Here is a 15,000-nt window from a genome sequence, read left to right as displayed (position 1 = left end):
ATGTCACCCCATCACCCCCCATCACCCCACCTGACCCCCCTCCCTCACCCCACCCTCCACTTCTATTTTTGTTATTTTCTCTCCCTATTTACCTTATTTTTCACCCTTTTTCACCCTTCCTCACCCCCTCCCTTCTCCCTCACCCTTCTCCCCTCACCCTAAATATGTCACCCTAACACTAACACCTCTTCATCTCCCCCTCTCCCTCCCTTTCCTCCCCACTTTTCCTACTCCCTTCTTTTTCACCCCTCCTGAACACCCCACCTTCTCCCCCATGCCAGCTGTTTAGTCAAGGGGAAGGGGAGAAGGGGAGAGGAGAGAATGGGGAGGAAAGGGGAAGGAGGGGAGAGGGGAGAGTTGTTAAATTACCTCACACGCCGTTAGAACAGTTTGGGATTGAGGGGAGAAAAGAAGGGAGGGGAGGGAGGGGAGAGGGGAGAAGGGGAGAGAGGGGAGAGGGGAGAAGAGGAGGAAGGGAGTGAAGAATTGTGGGTAAGGATGAAGGGTGTTGATAGAGGGGAGAGGAGGAGGAGGAGGAGGAGGAAGAAGAAGAAGAAGGAGAAGAAGAAGAGGAGGAGGAAGAGGAGGAGGGCAATGAAGATGAAGATGAGAAGGGATAGGATGATGAAAAGGGAGAGGATAACAGAAGAAGAAGAAGAAGAAGAAGAAGAAGAAGAAGAAGGAAAATTGGAGGAGAGGCGGAAAAAGGAAGGAGGAAGGAAGGAAGGAAGGAAGGAAGGAAGGAAGGAAGGAAGGGAGGAAAAGTTTGAGAGAGAGAGAGAGAGAGAGAGAGAGAGAGAGAGAGAGAAGAAAAGAAGAGAAGAGAAAAACAAAGATGGCGAAAGACTGACCAGCCAACCTCTTCCTCCTCCTCCTCTTCCTCCTCCTCCTCCTCCTCCTCCTCCTCCTCCTCCTCTATGTATTTTATGTAACCCCAATTAATGTCAAGAATATCTTCCCCTTTGTAAAATAGTGACAGGTGGAGGAGGAGGAGGAGGAGGAGGAAGAGGAAGAAGAGGAGGAGGAGGAGGAGGAGGAGATATGGAAGGAAAGATAGCTGAGAGGAATGAATGAAGAAAAAAAAAAAAAGAAAAAACAGGAGAAGGAGGAGGATAGAGATTTACATAGATTTACATAGACCACACAGACCCGACTAGGTGATCTGTCCTTCAACCTCAGTAAAAAGGCAGACTGGAAAGAGGGAGAGTATGGGAAGGGGAAGAGGGAATGGATGATGGGGAGGAAGGGGAAGGAAAATAAAAGAAGGAAAAGGGAGAAAGGAAAGAAGATGATAGGTCAAGAAAATACAAAGACAGGGAAGAGAGAAGGAGGGAAAGAGGGAGAAGAGGGAGAAGAGAAGAAAAGGGAAAACGAAGGGGAAGGAAATGCGTGGCAGGAAAATTATTTAAGACACAATTGATTTACATAGATTTTTCAGGCCACACAGATCCGATGGAATCCTATCAAATTTAATGTTTAACGTCACCAAGACTTTGCATTTCTACCGTTAGTTAATATTAAGCTCAAGGAAGTGACGGTCGAGCTTGTATTTTAAAGGAGTCAATCGTGTTACGCTGGGCCGCTGAAGGGGGAGCTTGTTCCATTATCGCATTACAACGTTGGGGAAGAAATTTTGGTGTAGTCTGAATTTACTTGTTTATATTTAAGTTTTACGACATTATCTCTCGTTTGCAATGTGTCAGTGATCATAAATAGTTTTGATTAGTCCATATTTGTAAAGCCATTAAGTATTTTGAAGCAGAGAGAGAGAGAGAGAGAGAACATTAGGAGAATGCTGTCTCTCTCTCTCTCTCTCTCGACAATCAGCCATCTCTACCACGCTAAGCTCTCCAATCATTCTGTTCCCCCTCCCCCCTCACACCCTCACCCCCTCCTCCCTCTCAAGAAAGTGAGGTAAGGGAAGAAGGAAGGAAGAAGAGATAAGGGAGGAAGGAAGGGAGGCAGGGAGATGGAATGAATGGAAATAGGAAAGGGAGGGAAAATGAAAGGAAAGGAGGAAAATGAGGAAAAGAAGGAAGAGATTGAGAAAGAGAGAAAAATTAGTTGAGATATTAAGAATGCAAGAAAGAAAGAAAGAAGAGAGAGAGAGGTGAATATTTAAAGGGGGGTGGGGGGGTTGGGGTGATAATATGCAGGTATTGAGTGACCGACCCCTTGCATAGGTCACATATCTCGCCCCCCCCCCCTCACCCCCCCTCACCCCCCCTCACCCCCCCCTTTGATCAGACAGGTCACCGCGAATATTGGTGCCTCTCTCTCTCTCTCTCTCTCTCTCTCTCTCTCTCTCTCTCTCTTGCTCTCTTCTTTCGCTTTCTTTTTTTTCTTCCTTCCTTTCTTTTTTTCCTTTCCTTCAAATTTTCTCAACTTGATTTTTCTGTTTTTTTCATCTTCCTCTTTTTTGCCTCTCCTCGTTTTATCCTCCTCCTCCTCTTCCTCTTCCTCTTCCTCTTCCTCCTCATCATCATCGTCATCACCATCATCATCACTGAGCTATTTAATTTTCAGGTAATCTATTTCTCCTGTCTGTCATTCACTCATTTTCCTGTCACCCCCTCCGCCCCCCTTCCCCCCACCCCCCTTCCTCTTCCCTTCTTCTCCCCTTCCTCCTCCTCTCTCACCTCCCTTTCATACTTTTTCGCTTTCTCTCAATTCCCTTTTCCATTTTTAAATTCGATAAACTCTTTACGATGAGAGAGGAAGGGAGGGAAGGAAGGAAGGAAGGAAGGAAAGAAGGAAGGAAGGAGAAGGAAAAGGAGAATGGGAAGGAAGGAGTAAAGAAGACAGAAAGGAAGAGAAGGAAGAAGGAGGAAAAGGAGGATGGGAAGGAGAGAGTAAAGAAGAAAGAAAGAAAGGAAGGAAGGAAGAAGAGAAAGAAGGAAGGAAGAAAAGAAGGAATGAAGGAAGAAGGAAGAGGGAAAAGAAGAAAAAAGAGAAGAACGGGAAGGAAGGAAAGAAGGAGAAGAAAGAAAGAAAGGAATTAAAGAAGAAAAATACGGAAGAAGAAAACGAAGGAAGAAAGGAAGAAGGGAAGAAAAAGAAAATAATGAAAAATATATAGAAAAAAGAGGAAAAAAAAGAAAGATATGAGAGAGAGAGAGAGAGAGAGAGAGGGGCCTCCCTCCTCCCTCCTCCTCCCTCCTTCCCTTCCATCAACACACCTGACTGAAGGGAAGGGGGAGGGAGGCAGATTGACATCAGACAGGTGACTTCAAACGTGACAGACAGCGATGACAGCACACACCTGATTTGTAGACCCCCCACCCCCCACCCCCCTTTCACCCCCCTCCCCCCCTTACCCCCCCCCCCACCCCTTCCTCTTCTTCCTTCTCTCCCCTTCCTCTTTCCTTTCTCCTTCCTTCCTTCTTTTCCCTCCCTTTTTCCTCTCTCCTCTCTCTCTCTTTCCCTTCTTCTTTTCTTTCTTTTCTCTCCTTCCCCTTCCTTTCTTCCTTCTTTCCCTTCTTCTTTTCCCTTCCTCTCCTCTCCTTCCCCTCTTCTTCCCCTTCCTTTTTTCCTCTCTTCCCTCTTTCCTCTTCCTTTCTCTCCTTCCCCTTCCTTTCTTCCTCTTTCCTCTCTTCCCCCTCTTCTTTTCTCTTCCTTTCCTCTCCTTCCCCTTCCCTTTCTTTCTTCTTTCCTCTCTTTCCCCTCTTCTTTCCCCTTCCTCTCCTCTCTATTCTTTTTCCTCCCTCCCTTCCCCTTACCCTCCCTTCCCTTCTTCTCCCTTCTCCCCTTTAAACTTCCCACTGCAAGCTCCCTTCTTTTCATCTCCCTTTCCCTTCCTTCTCCCTCCCATCCTACCCATCTCGCCCCTCCCTATCTCTCCCTTCCCTTCACCACTCCTCCCTTTCTTCTTCCCTTCCTTCCTCTCTCCCCTTTTCTTCCTTATTCTCCCTTTCTCTCCCGCCCTTCTCTCCCTCTCTCTCCCTTTCTTACTTTCTCTCTCCCTCTCTCCTAATTATAATCTTTTTTTTTGTCTTTCGTAATATTAAAGGAAAGTGTACAAGAGAGAGAGAGAGAGAGAGAGAGAGTCTAAGTTCCGTCTAACTCCTTCAATAACTACAACTCTCTCTCTCTCTCTCTCTCTCTCTCTCTCTCTCTCTCTCTCTCTCTCTCTCTCTCTCTCTCTCTCTCTCTCTCTCTCTCTCTCTCTCTCCTTTTCTTCTATCCTTCATTTTCTTATCTTCTCTCCCTTCTTTTTCTTTCTCTCCTTCTTCTTCTATTTTCTCTCTCCCTTTTCTTTCCTCCCTCACCTTAGTTCTTGTCTCTCCCTTTTTCTCTCCCTTTTCTTCCCTATACCTTCCATATGTATTCCTCCCTTTCTCTCTCCCTTTCTTCTCTTCCTGTTTATCTCCCTTTCTTTCCTCTCCTCCCCTTTCCTCTTCCCCTTCCTCCCTTTCCCTAATCTCCCTTACACCCTTTTCTTAACTTATTTCCCTCCTCTTCCCTTTCCTCCCTTCTTTCTTCTCTCCTCCCTTTTCTTAATCCACTTCCCTTCTCTCCCTTCACTCTCCACTTTATCCCTTCTTCCCTATCCTCCCTTATACCTCCCTCTATCCTTCTTCTCCCTGTATCTCCCCTCCCCTTCCTTCCCTCTTCCCTCCTCCATTTTCTTCTCCCCTTCCTTCCCCTCCCCTTCCATTCCTCTCCTACTCATCAACCTCCTTCCTCCCCCTCTCCCCTCTCTTCCTCCCCTCTTCCTCTCCCTCCCTTCCTCCTCTTCTCCCCATTCTCTTTACCCTACTTATAGTTTTCCAAGACCTTTTCTCTTCCCTCCTCCTCCTCCTCCTCCTCCTCCTCCTCCTCCCTTCCCTTCTCTTCTCTCTCTTCCCCTCCTCTCCCTTTCTTCCTCTTCCTCCCCTCTTCCCCCTCCTCTTTTTTTTCCTTCTCCCTCCCCTTCTCCTTTCCTCCTCCCTTCTTCCTCTCCTTCCTCTTCCTTTTTCTCTTCTCTTCCCTTTCTTTTTAACCTCCTCCTCCTCCTCCTCCTCCTCCTCCTCCTCCTCCTCCTCGCCCTTCCTCTTTTCTCTTACTAATATACCTCCTCCTCCTCCTCCTCCTCCTCCTCCTCCTCCTCCTCTTCCTCCCCTCCTCTGCCCATCTTCCTTTTCTCTCCTACTTATAAGCTTCCCTAACCTCCTCCTCTCCCTGCCCCCCTCCTCCCCTCTCCCCCCCCTCCCCCCCTGTTTAGGTATTCATTGGGGTCTTGTGGCGAGCGTCTATTGTACGGAAGCGTTGCGTAAATCTCGAAAATGCGTCACTCGCTCTCTCTCTCTCTCTCTCTCTCTCTCTCTCTCTCTCTCTCTCTCTCTCTCTCTCTCTCTCTCTCTCTCTCTCGTTCGGTTTTTTTTTTTTTTGTTGTTGTTTTTCTTATTTTTCTCTTTTTTCTCAGTTTTTTTTTATTTTTTTTATTTTATTTTTTTCTTTTCCTTTTTTCTTTTGTATTTTTCTCTCATTTTCTTTCTTGCTCTCTGTCTCTTTCTCTGTCTGGTCTCTCTCTCTCTCTCTCTCTCTCTCTCTCTCTCTCTCTCTCTCTCTCTCTCTCTCTCTCTCTCTCTCTCTCTCTCTCTCTCTCTCATTTTCTTTTTTTCTCTCTGTACGACTTTTTTCTCATTATCTTTAAACCTCTACGATCTTTTTCTCACTTTTCTTTTCTTTTTCTTTTTTCTTAATTTCTATACTTATTTTCTTATTCATTTTCTTATTATTTCTTTTTTTTTTTTGCTTTCACAGTTTTCTCTTTTTTTCTTGTTTTTCTTTCTTTTTTCTTGTTTTCTTTCTTTTCCTTCGTTTATTTTCCTGTTTTCCTTCTTTTTCCGCATCTTTATCTATCTTTTTTTTCTCGTTTCTGTGTCTTGTCCTTTCCTTTTTCTTTCTTTTTCTTTCTTTTTTCTTCTTTTCTTTCTTTTCCTTCGCTGATTTTCCTGTTTTCCTTCTTTTTCCGCATCTCTATCCATCTTCTTCTTGTCCTTTTCTTTTTCCTTCTTTTCCTTTACTTCTTTTCCTGTTTTCCTTCCTAATTCAGGCAAAGAAATAAGAAAGGAAAAGAAAATTGGTGATGAGGGAGAAAAGGGGGAGAAGGAGGGAGAGAAAGGGGAAAAGGGAGAAGAGAAAAGGGAGAAGAAAAGACTGGAAAGGGAGGGAGGGAGGAAGGAAGGATGGCAAGAAGAATGAGGGAGAGAAAGAGAGAAAGGAGGAGGAGGAGGGAAAAAGAGGAAAGGAGGAAGAAAATGAGGAGGACAAGGAACAGAAATGAAGAAAAGAAAAAAAGAAAAATCGAAGAGGAAGAAAATGAAGAAAAAGAAGTAGAAGAAGAAGAAGAAGAGGAAGAAGAAGAAGTAGAAGAAGAGGAAGAAGAAGAAGAAGAAGTAGAAGAAGAAGAAGAAGAAGAAGTAGAAGAAAAAGAAGAAGAAAAAGATTTAGAAGAAGAAGAAAAAGAAGAAGATTATTAAGAAGAGGAAGTAGAAGAAGAAGTAGAAGAAGAAGAAGAAGAAGTAGAAGAAGAAGAAGAAGAAGAAGAAGAAGAAGTAGAAGAAAAAGAAGAAGAAAAAGATTTAGAAGAAGAAAAAGAAGAAAAAAAGAAGAGGGAAGGAAAAAGAAATAGAGAAAAGCAAAAAAAAAAAAAGAGGCGAAGACAGAAACAGAACCAGAATGAAGAGGGAAGAAGGAAGGAGGAGGAGGAGGAGGAGGAGGAGGAGGAGGAGGAGGAGGAGGAGGAGGAGGGAAGAGAATTATCCGTACCGCGGTTTCTGAAATTGGCCTCCTCCTCGACGCTTGGGAAATACACACACACGAACACACACACACACACACACACACACACACACACACACACACACACACACACACACACACACACAGAAGGAAGGAGGGAAGGAAGGAAAAACAGAGAGAGAGAGAGAGAGAGAGAGAGAGAGAGAGAGAGAGAGAGAGAGAGGGGTCGATAGATATAGATAGATAGATAGATAAACAGTTAGACTACTACTACTACTTCTACTACTACTACTACTACTTCTACTACTACTACTACTACTACTACTACTACTACTACTACCATCGCCACTCACTCCCCTTCCCTCCCTTCCTCTCCCCCTCCCCTCCTTCCCTCCCTTCCCCTCCTTCCCTCCCTTCCCCTCCCCCACCTCATTAACCTTCATAATAGCGAATCATCTTCTTCAGAGCCTCCGTCAGCACCTGTTTTACCCCCCCTCCCCCCTCCTCCCCCTCCTCCCCCTTATAATCAGTACTAGGGGAGGAGGAGGAGGAGGAGGAGGAGGGGGATATTAGTGCCAGCTGATCCTTACCTTCTTCTTATTCCTCCTCCTCTTCCTGTTCCTCCTCCTCCTCCTCCTCCTCCTCCTCCTCCTTCAGCACCTCCGCCTCTTCCTCCTCCTCCTCCTCCTCCTCCACCAATTAAGATGATGCTTTCCTATTGTCTTGACTGACTGAGGAAGGAGGAGGAAGGAAAGGGGACCATATAGGGATTGGATACGAGAGAGAGAGAGAGAGAGGTTGGTGGGAAATTACTAAAGAGATTTGTGGCATTTCATCTCTCTCCCTCTCTCTCTCTCTCTCTCTCTCTCTCTCTCTCTCTCTCTCTCCCCAATCACAAGGTTACCTATAGTTAGGTTAAGGTCAATTCCCTGAGGAGAGAGAGAGAGAAGAAGATTATTAGCCAACTGAAGAGGAGAGAAAAGTATGTGAGAGAGAGAGAGAGAGAGAGAGAGACGATTTCATTTTCATCTCCCATCTTTTCCCTTCATCTCCTCCTCCTCCTCCTCCTCCTCCTCCTCCTCCTCCTCCTCCTCCTCCTCCTCCTTTCTTTCTCAATCCCCTCAAATATATTCCCCTTACCTTCTTATCCCTTCCCCTCCCCTTCCCTCCCCTCCCCTCCTCTTCCCTTCCCTTCCCTTCCCTTCTCTTCCCTTCCCTTCTCTTCACTAACATTCTCCTGCCCTCTTTCCCTATCTACACATAATTCAATAACCCATTCCACCTGTCGAAGGGAAGGAAGGGGAGGAGGAGGAAGGGAAGGGAATTGAGAGAGAAGAAGGGAAGGGAAAGGAGGAGGATGGAGGGGAAGAGAGGAGAAGGAAATGAAGTAAGGAGGAGAAGAAGGGAAGGGAGAGGAAGAGAAAGAAGAGAGATGGAGGAATGGGAGGTATTAAGGAAAGGAAGGGAGGAAAGGGGAAAGAAAGGAGGAGGAAAAGGTGGAAAGGAAAGAAGAGAAAGAAGGGGAAGGAAAAGGAAGAGAATTAATGGAAGAGGAGAAATGAAGGAAAGGAAAAGAAAGAGAGAAGGAAAAAGTTAATGAGGGAGAAAGGTAAATAGATGGTGAGAGAGAATGAGGAAAGGGAGAGGGGAGAGAGAAAAAAAGGAAGGGAGAGAGAGAGGGGAGATATGAAGAGGATGAAAGGATGGAGGAATGTAAAGGAGGAGGAGGAGAAGGAAGAGGAGAAGGAGGAGGCGGAGGAGGAGGAGGAAGAGGAGGAAAAACAGACAAGGGAAAAAGAGGAGGAGGAGGAGGAGAATTTGGTGAATGACCCTCCTCCTCCTCTTCCTCCTCCTCCTTCTCTTCCTCCTCCTCCTCCTCCTCCTCCTCCTCAGCAGTGTGATCAGTGTAACCCTCCCTTCCTCCCTATCCTCCCTTCTCTCCCTTCCTCTCCCTCCTCTCTCCCTCTCTCCCTCTCCTCTTCAGAGTGAAATATTGTTCTAACCCCATGATTCTCTCTCTCTCTCTCTCTCTCTCTCTCTCTCTCTCTCTCTCTCTCTCTCTCTCTCTCTCTCTCTCTCTCTCTCTCTCTCTCTCTCTCTCTCTCTCTCTCTCTCTCTCTCTCTCTCTCTCTCTCTCTCTCTCTCTCTCTCTCTCTCTCTCTCTCTCTCTCTCTCTCTCTCTCTCTCTCTCTCTCTCTCTCTCTCTCTCTCTCTCTCTCTCTCTCTCTCTCTCTCTCTCTCTCTCTCTCTCTCTCTCTCTCTCTCTCTCGATTCCTGTGTAAGGGAGGAAAAAGAGAAGGGGAGAGAGGAAGGGAAGGAAGAGGAAGAGAAGGAGGAGGAGGAGGAGGAAAGCGAGATAAGGATATGAAATGGAAGGAAGAGGAAGGAAGATGAAGGGGAGAAGGAAGTGGAGGGGAGGAAAAAAGAGGGAGGGTGAAAATAGAAGAAAGGAAGGAGGGGACGAAGAGGGAGGGTGAAAGTAGAGGGAAGGAAAGGATGGAAGGGAGAGAAGGGAGGGGGGAGGGGGTGATAGGGAAGAGGGGAGGGAAGGGAGAGAAGGGAGGGGGGGAGGGGGTGATAGGGACGAGGGGGGGAAGGGAAGGGGGTGGTAGGGAAGAAGGGAGGGAAGGGAGGAGGGGGGAGGGGGTGATAGGGAAGAGGGGAGGGAGGGGAGAGAAGGGAGGGGGAGATAGGGAGAGCTGTGATCAGTAACATATTCAAACCTATCAACAGCCTCCCCCCCCTTCACCCTCCCCCCCTCACCCTCCCTCACCCCACCTGGCGCGGCTGATAGGCGGACACAGCATCCATCACCCTGACCAGCCCGCCCTCACACTGCCCCCTCACCCTGTATCACCCTTGTCACCCTGATTCGTATTACTTTTTCTCCCTGCGTCACCCTGTATCATCACCCTGTTTCGTATTACTTTTTTCTCCCTGTGTCACCCTGCCCCCTCACCCTGTATCACCCTTGTCACCCTGTTTCATATCACTTTTTCTCCCTGCGTCACCCTGCTCGTTCACCCTGTATCACCCTTGTCACCCTGTTTCGTATTACTTTTTTCTCCCTGTGTCACCCTACTCGCTCACCCTGACTTGCGCTACTTTTTCCACTGTTTCACCCTTTCTTGACCTTGTTTCACCCTATTTTCGGATTATGTTTCACCCTACCGTCTCCCTGTTTCATACTTTTGTTTCATGCTGTTTCACCCTGTCTCACCCTATTTTGAACTCTTTTTTTTCACCCTGGTTATACTTTCACACTGTTTCACACCCAGTTTCACCCTTCTTTCACCCTGTTATGCTAGTCTCTAACCGTACAACATTCTCTCTCTCTCTCTCTCTCTCTCTCTCTCTCTCTCTCTCTCTCTCTCTCTCTCTCTCTCTCTCTCTCTCTCTCTCTCTCTCTCTCTCTCTCTCTCTCTCTCTCTCTCTCTCTCTCTCTCTCTCTCTCTCTCTTCCCCTATTTCTTTTTCTTCACCAATATTTTTCTTCTTGTATATATATATTTTTTTTAATTTCTAGGATTTTCGTTATTTTGTCTTCTTCTTCTTCTTCTTCTTCTTCTTCTTCTTCTTTTTCTTCTTCTCTTTTCTTCTTCCTTTCATTTCTATATCATACATTATATATCTATTTCTCTTTCTCTCTTTCTTTATCTTTTTTTTCTTCCTCTGTTTCTCTCTTCTATCATTTCTATTATTTTCGTCATTTAATTTCTTCTTCTATATCATCATTTTCTTCTTTTTCCTCTTCTTCTTTTCTTCTTCTTTTCCCTTTTTGTAATGAGACGTGACTTTTAATGAGTTTTATCCTCCTCATCCAATGGAGGAGGAGGAGGAGGAGGAAGAGGAGGAGGAGGAGAGGAGGAGAAGGAGGAGGAGGGTCAACGAAAGGGAGGAGGGGGAAGGAGGAGGAAGGGAGAGGGAGACGATGTTGGAAAGAAGAAGAAGAAGAAGAAGAAGAAGAAGAAGAAGACAAAAAGAATGATGATGAGAAAATGAGAGAAAAAAAATTATATGATTAGAAATAAGTTGGAAAGAAGACGAGGGAGAGGAAAGATCGGGTGAGAGAGGGAGATTGGAAGGGAGAGAAGGTAGGGTGAGGAAGGAAGATATTCACCCTGATCTTCCCTCATACCTTTCTTCACCCTATTCACCCTATTCTGCTTCACCCTAAGTCACCCTGGTTTTGCTCTTAATCACCCTGTTTCACTACTATAATCTCCCTTATTCTGTCACCCTTTTGCAGCCTATGAACACTCTCCCTCACTCCCTGTCACCCTTTCTCACCCTTCCTCACCCTAAATCGCTCTTCACCCTGTCCCACTCTTAATCACCCTTCCTCTGTTTCTTCCTATTCTGCTCTCACCCTTATCACCCCATTTTCACCTTTCCTCACCCCATTTCTCCTTCCTTCACCCTTTCCACCCCCCTTTTCACCCTCCCTCACCCTCCCTCATCACCCTTCCTCACCCTGCCTGCTTCTTATCGGCGTTTCGCTCCCTTAAATTTCGGCTCAATCACAGTCGATCAGAATTCATGAGAAAATGCAATAAGCTTTTTTTATGGGGGGAAGAGGGGGGAGGGGAGGGGAAGGGGGTGTATGGGGTGGGGGAAAAGGGGTTGTGTGGTGGGGGTGGGGGAGGGGAGGGGAAGAGAAGGGGGGGCTGTTTGGGGGTGGGGGAAGGGGTTGGGTTGTGTGTGTGTGTGGGTGGGTGGAGGGGGGGGGGAAGTTCTGTGTGTGTGTGTGTGTGTGTGTGTGTGTGTGTGTGTGTGTGTGTGTGTGTGTGTGTGTGTGTGTGTGTGTTTCATTGTTTAGTTTGTTTTTGTTGTTGTTGATCTTTTTTTTTCTTCGTTTTTTTTGTTATCGTTCATGTTCTTCTTCTTCTTCTTCTTCTTCTTCTTCTTCTTCTTTTTCTTCTTTTAATTCTTATTTATCTTCTTTATCAATGTAATTTCCTTCACTACTATTCGTACTTTTACTACTACTACTACTACTACTACTACTACTACTACTACTACTACTACTACTACTACTACTACTACTACTACTACTACTACTACTACTACTACTACTACTACAACCACCACCATCACCACTACCCTTCATTATTCATCATTATTATTATTATTATTATTATTATTATTATTATTATTATTGTTATTGTTTCCTGATTGGACGGCTGTGAATGCTTAGCTGTGATTGGCTGGCTCCCGCCCAATCATCGGTCACGCCTGGCGGATGGTCATGTGTCCACGTCGAGAGAGAGAGAGGAGAGGTCCCAACTTCCCATCTCTGCTCCCTTCCCATTTCTCTCCCCTCCCTCTCCCCATCCCACCTGTTTCTCTCTCCCCCTTATCTCCACACCTCCCCTTCTCTCCCCCTCTCTCTCTCCTTCCCCTTATCCTCACTTTCTCTCTTCCTCCCTTCTTCATTTCTCTCCCCCACCTTCTCTCCCCACTCACAACTCTCCCCTTTTCCTCTCCCACCCACCCCTCTCTCCCTCCCTCTTTTCTCACACCTTCCCTCCTCTCCCCCTTTTCTCTACCGCACCTTCTCTCTCTCTCCGTCCCAATTTCCTCTCTCCCCCCTCCCCCTCTACCCCTTTCTCACCTGTCCTCTCTCCCCAGGTGTGTGCGCGGGGCAGCCTGACTTCGCCGCGCCCCTCAACAATGTCTCCGTACCCGTGGGGAGGGACGCGACCTTCTCCTGCGTCGTCAATGACCTCGGGGGTTATAGGGTAAGTCCCCCCTTCCACCCTCACCCCGACCCCCCTGTCACCCCCCACGTCACCCCAGCACCCCCCAAAACACACCCCGTAGTTATCTCTCTCTCACCACCACCACCACTTTCCCCCCACCCCCCCCCTCACACCTTTCCCCATCCTTCCCCTCTTACCTGACCTAACCTGCTAATTGGGTTTTGTATATATTAAATCACTCACACACATCTTAGCTGCTGTATTACCTGTGTTTTGCACCTCACTACTACTACTACTACTACTACTACTACTACTTATGGACGCACTCTCTCTCTCTACTTAGCACTCTACACACCTGGGCGAATGTTCACTACCTGTATGTGTGTTCATCTCTAATTTGGTAGCGCGCACCTTCCGTCCACACCCTTAATATTTTTCTCTCCCTTCGCAGGTTAAATAAGCTCCCTGACAGTTGCTATTGTTGATGTTTGTTGCTTAGTTACTGTCACCCTGTTTGGTATATTCTCTCACCCTGTTTTGCACTCACGAAATCACTCACGAACTTACGAACGCACTCACTCACGGATTCACGAACTTACTCACGAACTCAAGCACTCACACACACACTCACTCACTCACGAACTCACGAACTCACGCAAGCACTCACCCTTTCACACCCATTATCCTTCACCCTTCACCCTTATTTCCCTCCTCACCCTACCCCCAAATCACCCTTCCTCCCTACCCCCTACTCCCCCCCACCACACACCCTTACACACCCTTCCCATGCCTCCCTTCCCTTGTGTTCTATTCTTAAGGGAGCGAGCTGCCATCACCCTAGTCACCCTTCTTCACCCTTAGTGGTAAAAAAAAAGGGTGATTCTGAGCCCTTTGTCTGTTTTAATCTTTTTTTAATTAATCGCTGTTTGTCTGTTATTGATCGGTAAGAGGTGGGGGGTAGGGGGGAAGGGGGGGTGGGGGTAGGGGGGGTGTAGGGAAAAAGGGGATGGAAAAGAAAAGAAGAAAAGAGGAAAACAAAGAAGAAGAAGAAGAAAACAAGAAAACAAGAGGAGGAAAAATACGAATAAGAAAATAAAAAAAAAGAGGAAGAAATAGAAAATATGTGTGTGCGTGTGTGTGTTGTGTGTGTGTGTGTGTGTGTGTGTGTGTGTGTGTGTGTGTGTGTGTGTGTGTGTGTGTGTGTGTGTTCGTATGTCCCACTTCCTTCCAATTCCTGTTCTTTCCAAATTTTTTTTAAGATTATGGAAAAAAAATTTGTTTGAAAAAGAAAAAAAAATAATAAAAATGAATTACTTTTAAATATAACCCAAAAAATTGTTTATATAAAAGTTTCTTGATTTTTTTTTTCTTTCTTTTTTTTTTTTGCTTTTCTTTGTGTGTCAAGTTTTGCAAGGCTGATGTGTTTTTTTTTCTCTCTCTCTCTCTCTCTCTCTCTCTCTCTCTCTCTCTCTCTCTCTCTCTCTCTCTCTCTCTCTCTCTCTCTCTCTCTCTCTCTCTCTCTCTCTCTCTCTCTCTCTCTTTTCTCTCCATCTCTTGACCACGCCCTCCTACCGCGCGAGAGAGAGAAAAGTCCTGCTGTGCGCTCTCTCTCTCTCTCTCTCTCTCTCTCTCTCTCTCTCTCTCTCTCTCTCTCTCTCTCTCTCTCTCTCTCTCTCTCTCTCTCTCATGCACCCCCCCTCCCCCCCCTAGCCACTCTTAACATACCTTTTGTTTGTTAAGTTGTTAGTGAACGTGAAACGACCAATGGCAGCGCTCCGTTTTCGAGGCCACGCCCACCGCCTCCTCCCATTGGCCAGCGCTCCGTGACGTCATCAGAGCACCGCCCATAGTCCCTCCTGATTGGCTGATGCGTCTGGGCGTGTCATGCTGGGAGGGGAAAGTGAGGGGATGGAGAGAGATGGGAGGGGAAGGAGGGAGAGAGAGGGAGAGAGGGGAGTGGCTTGTCTGCTTCACTCTCTCTCTCTCTCTCTCTCTCTCTCTCTCTCTCTCTCTCTCTCTCTCTCTCTCTCTCTCTCTCTCTCTCTCTCTCTCTCTCTCTCTCTCTCTCTCTCTCTCTCTCTCTCTCTCTCTCTCTCTCTCTCTCTCTCTCTCTCTCTCTCTCTCCGTTTCCTCCTTTTCCTTCACATTCTTCCCCTCTATATTAATCTCTCTCTCTCTCTCTCTCTCTCTCTCTCTCTCTCTCTCTCTCTCTCTCTCTCTCTCTCTCTCTCTCTCTCTCTCTCTCTCTCTCTCTCTCTCTCTCTCTCTCTCTCTCTCCTCATGTTTAGGGAAAAAATATTCACCCTAGACCCATAGTTTTCACCCTATAGGTCAATCATTTTCGCCCTAGTATATATATTTGTCACCCTAGGCTCATGTGTTACCCTATACCCACATTCTCACCCTAGACCCAAAATTTTCACCCTGGGTCACTAATTCTCACCCTAGTTTATTCTTTTCATCCTCATATTTTTCACCCTAGATGTATATATTTTTTACCCTAGATGTATATATTTTTTTCCCTAGATTCATATTTCCCGCCCTAGGTTTATATTATTCACCCTAGATACTCA

The 15,000-nt window shown here is 46.4% G+C and overlaps 1 protein-coding gene across 2 annotated transcripts in view; it reads left to right on the top strand.

The window, feature by feature from the left end:
• Window positions 1-15,000, top strand: part of LOC126986405 (lachesin-like) — an 88,037-nt gene that overhangs the window by 49,135 nt on the left and 23,902 nt on the right. For both annotated transcript variants that reach the window (XM_050842546.1, XM_050842547.1), the window contains exon 4: window positions 12,357-12,466. In XM_050842546.1, the coding sequence (XP_050698503.1) occupies window positions 12,357-12,466 (110 nt within the window). The remainder of the gene's footprint in view (window positions 1-12,356; window positions 12,467-15,000) is intronic.

The sequence above is a fragment of the Eriocheir sinensis genome, chromosome 61 (genome assembly GCF_024679095.1).
Source record: "Eriocheir sinensis breed Jianghai 21 chromosome 61, ASM2467909v1, whole genome shotgun sequence".
Lineage (NCBI taxonomy): Eukaryota > Metazoa > Arthropoda > Malacostraca > Decapoda > Varunidae > Eriocheir > Eriocheir sinensis.
Note: the sequence above shows the minus strand (reverse complement) of the source record. Positions and strands in the feature narration are given on the sequence as shown.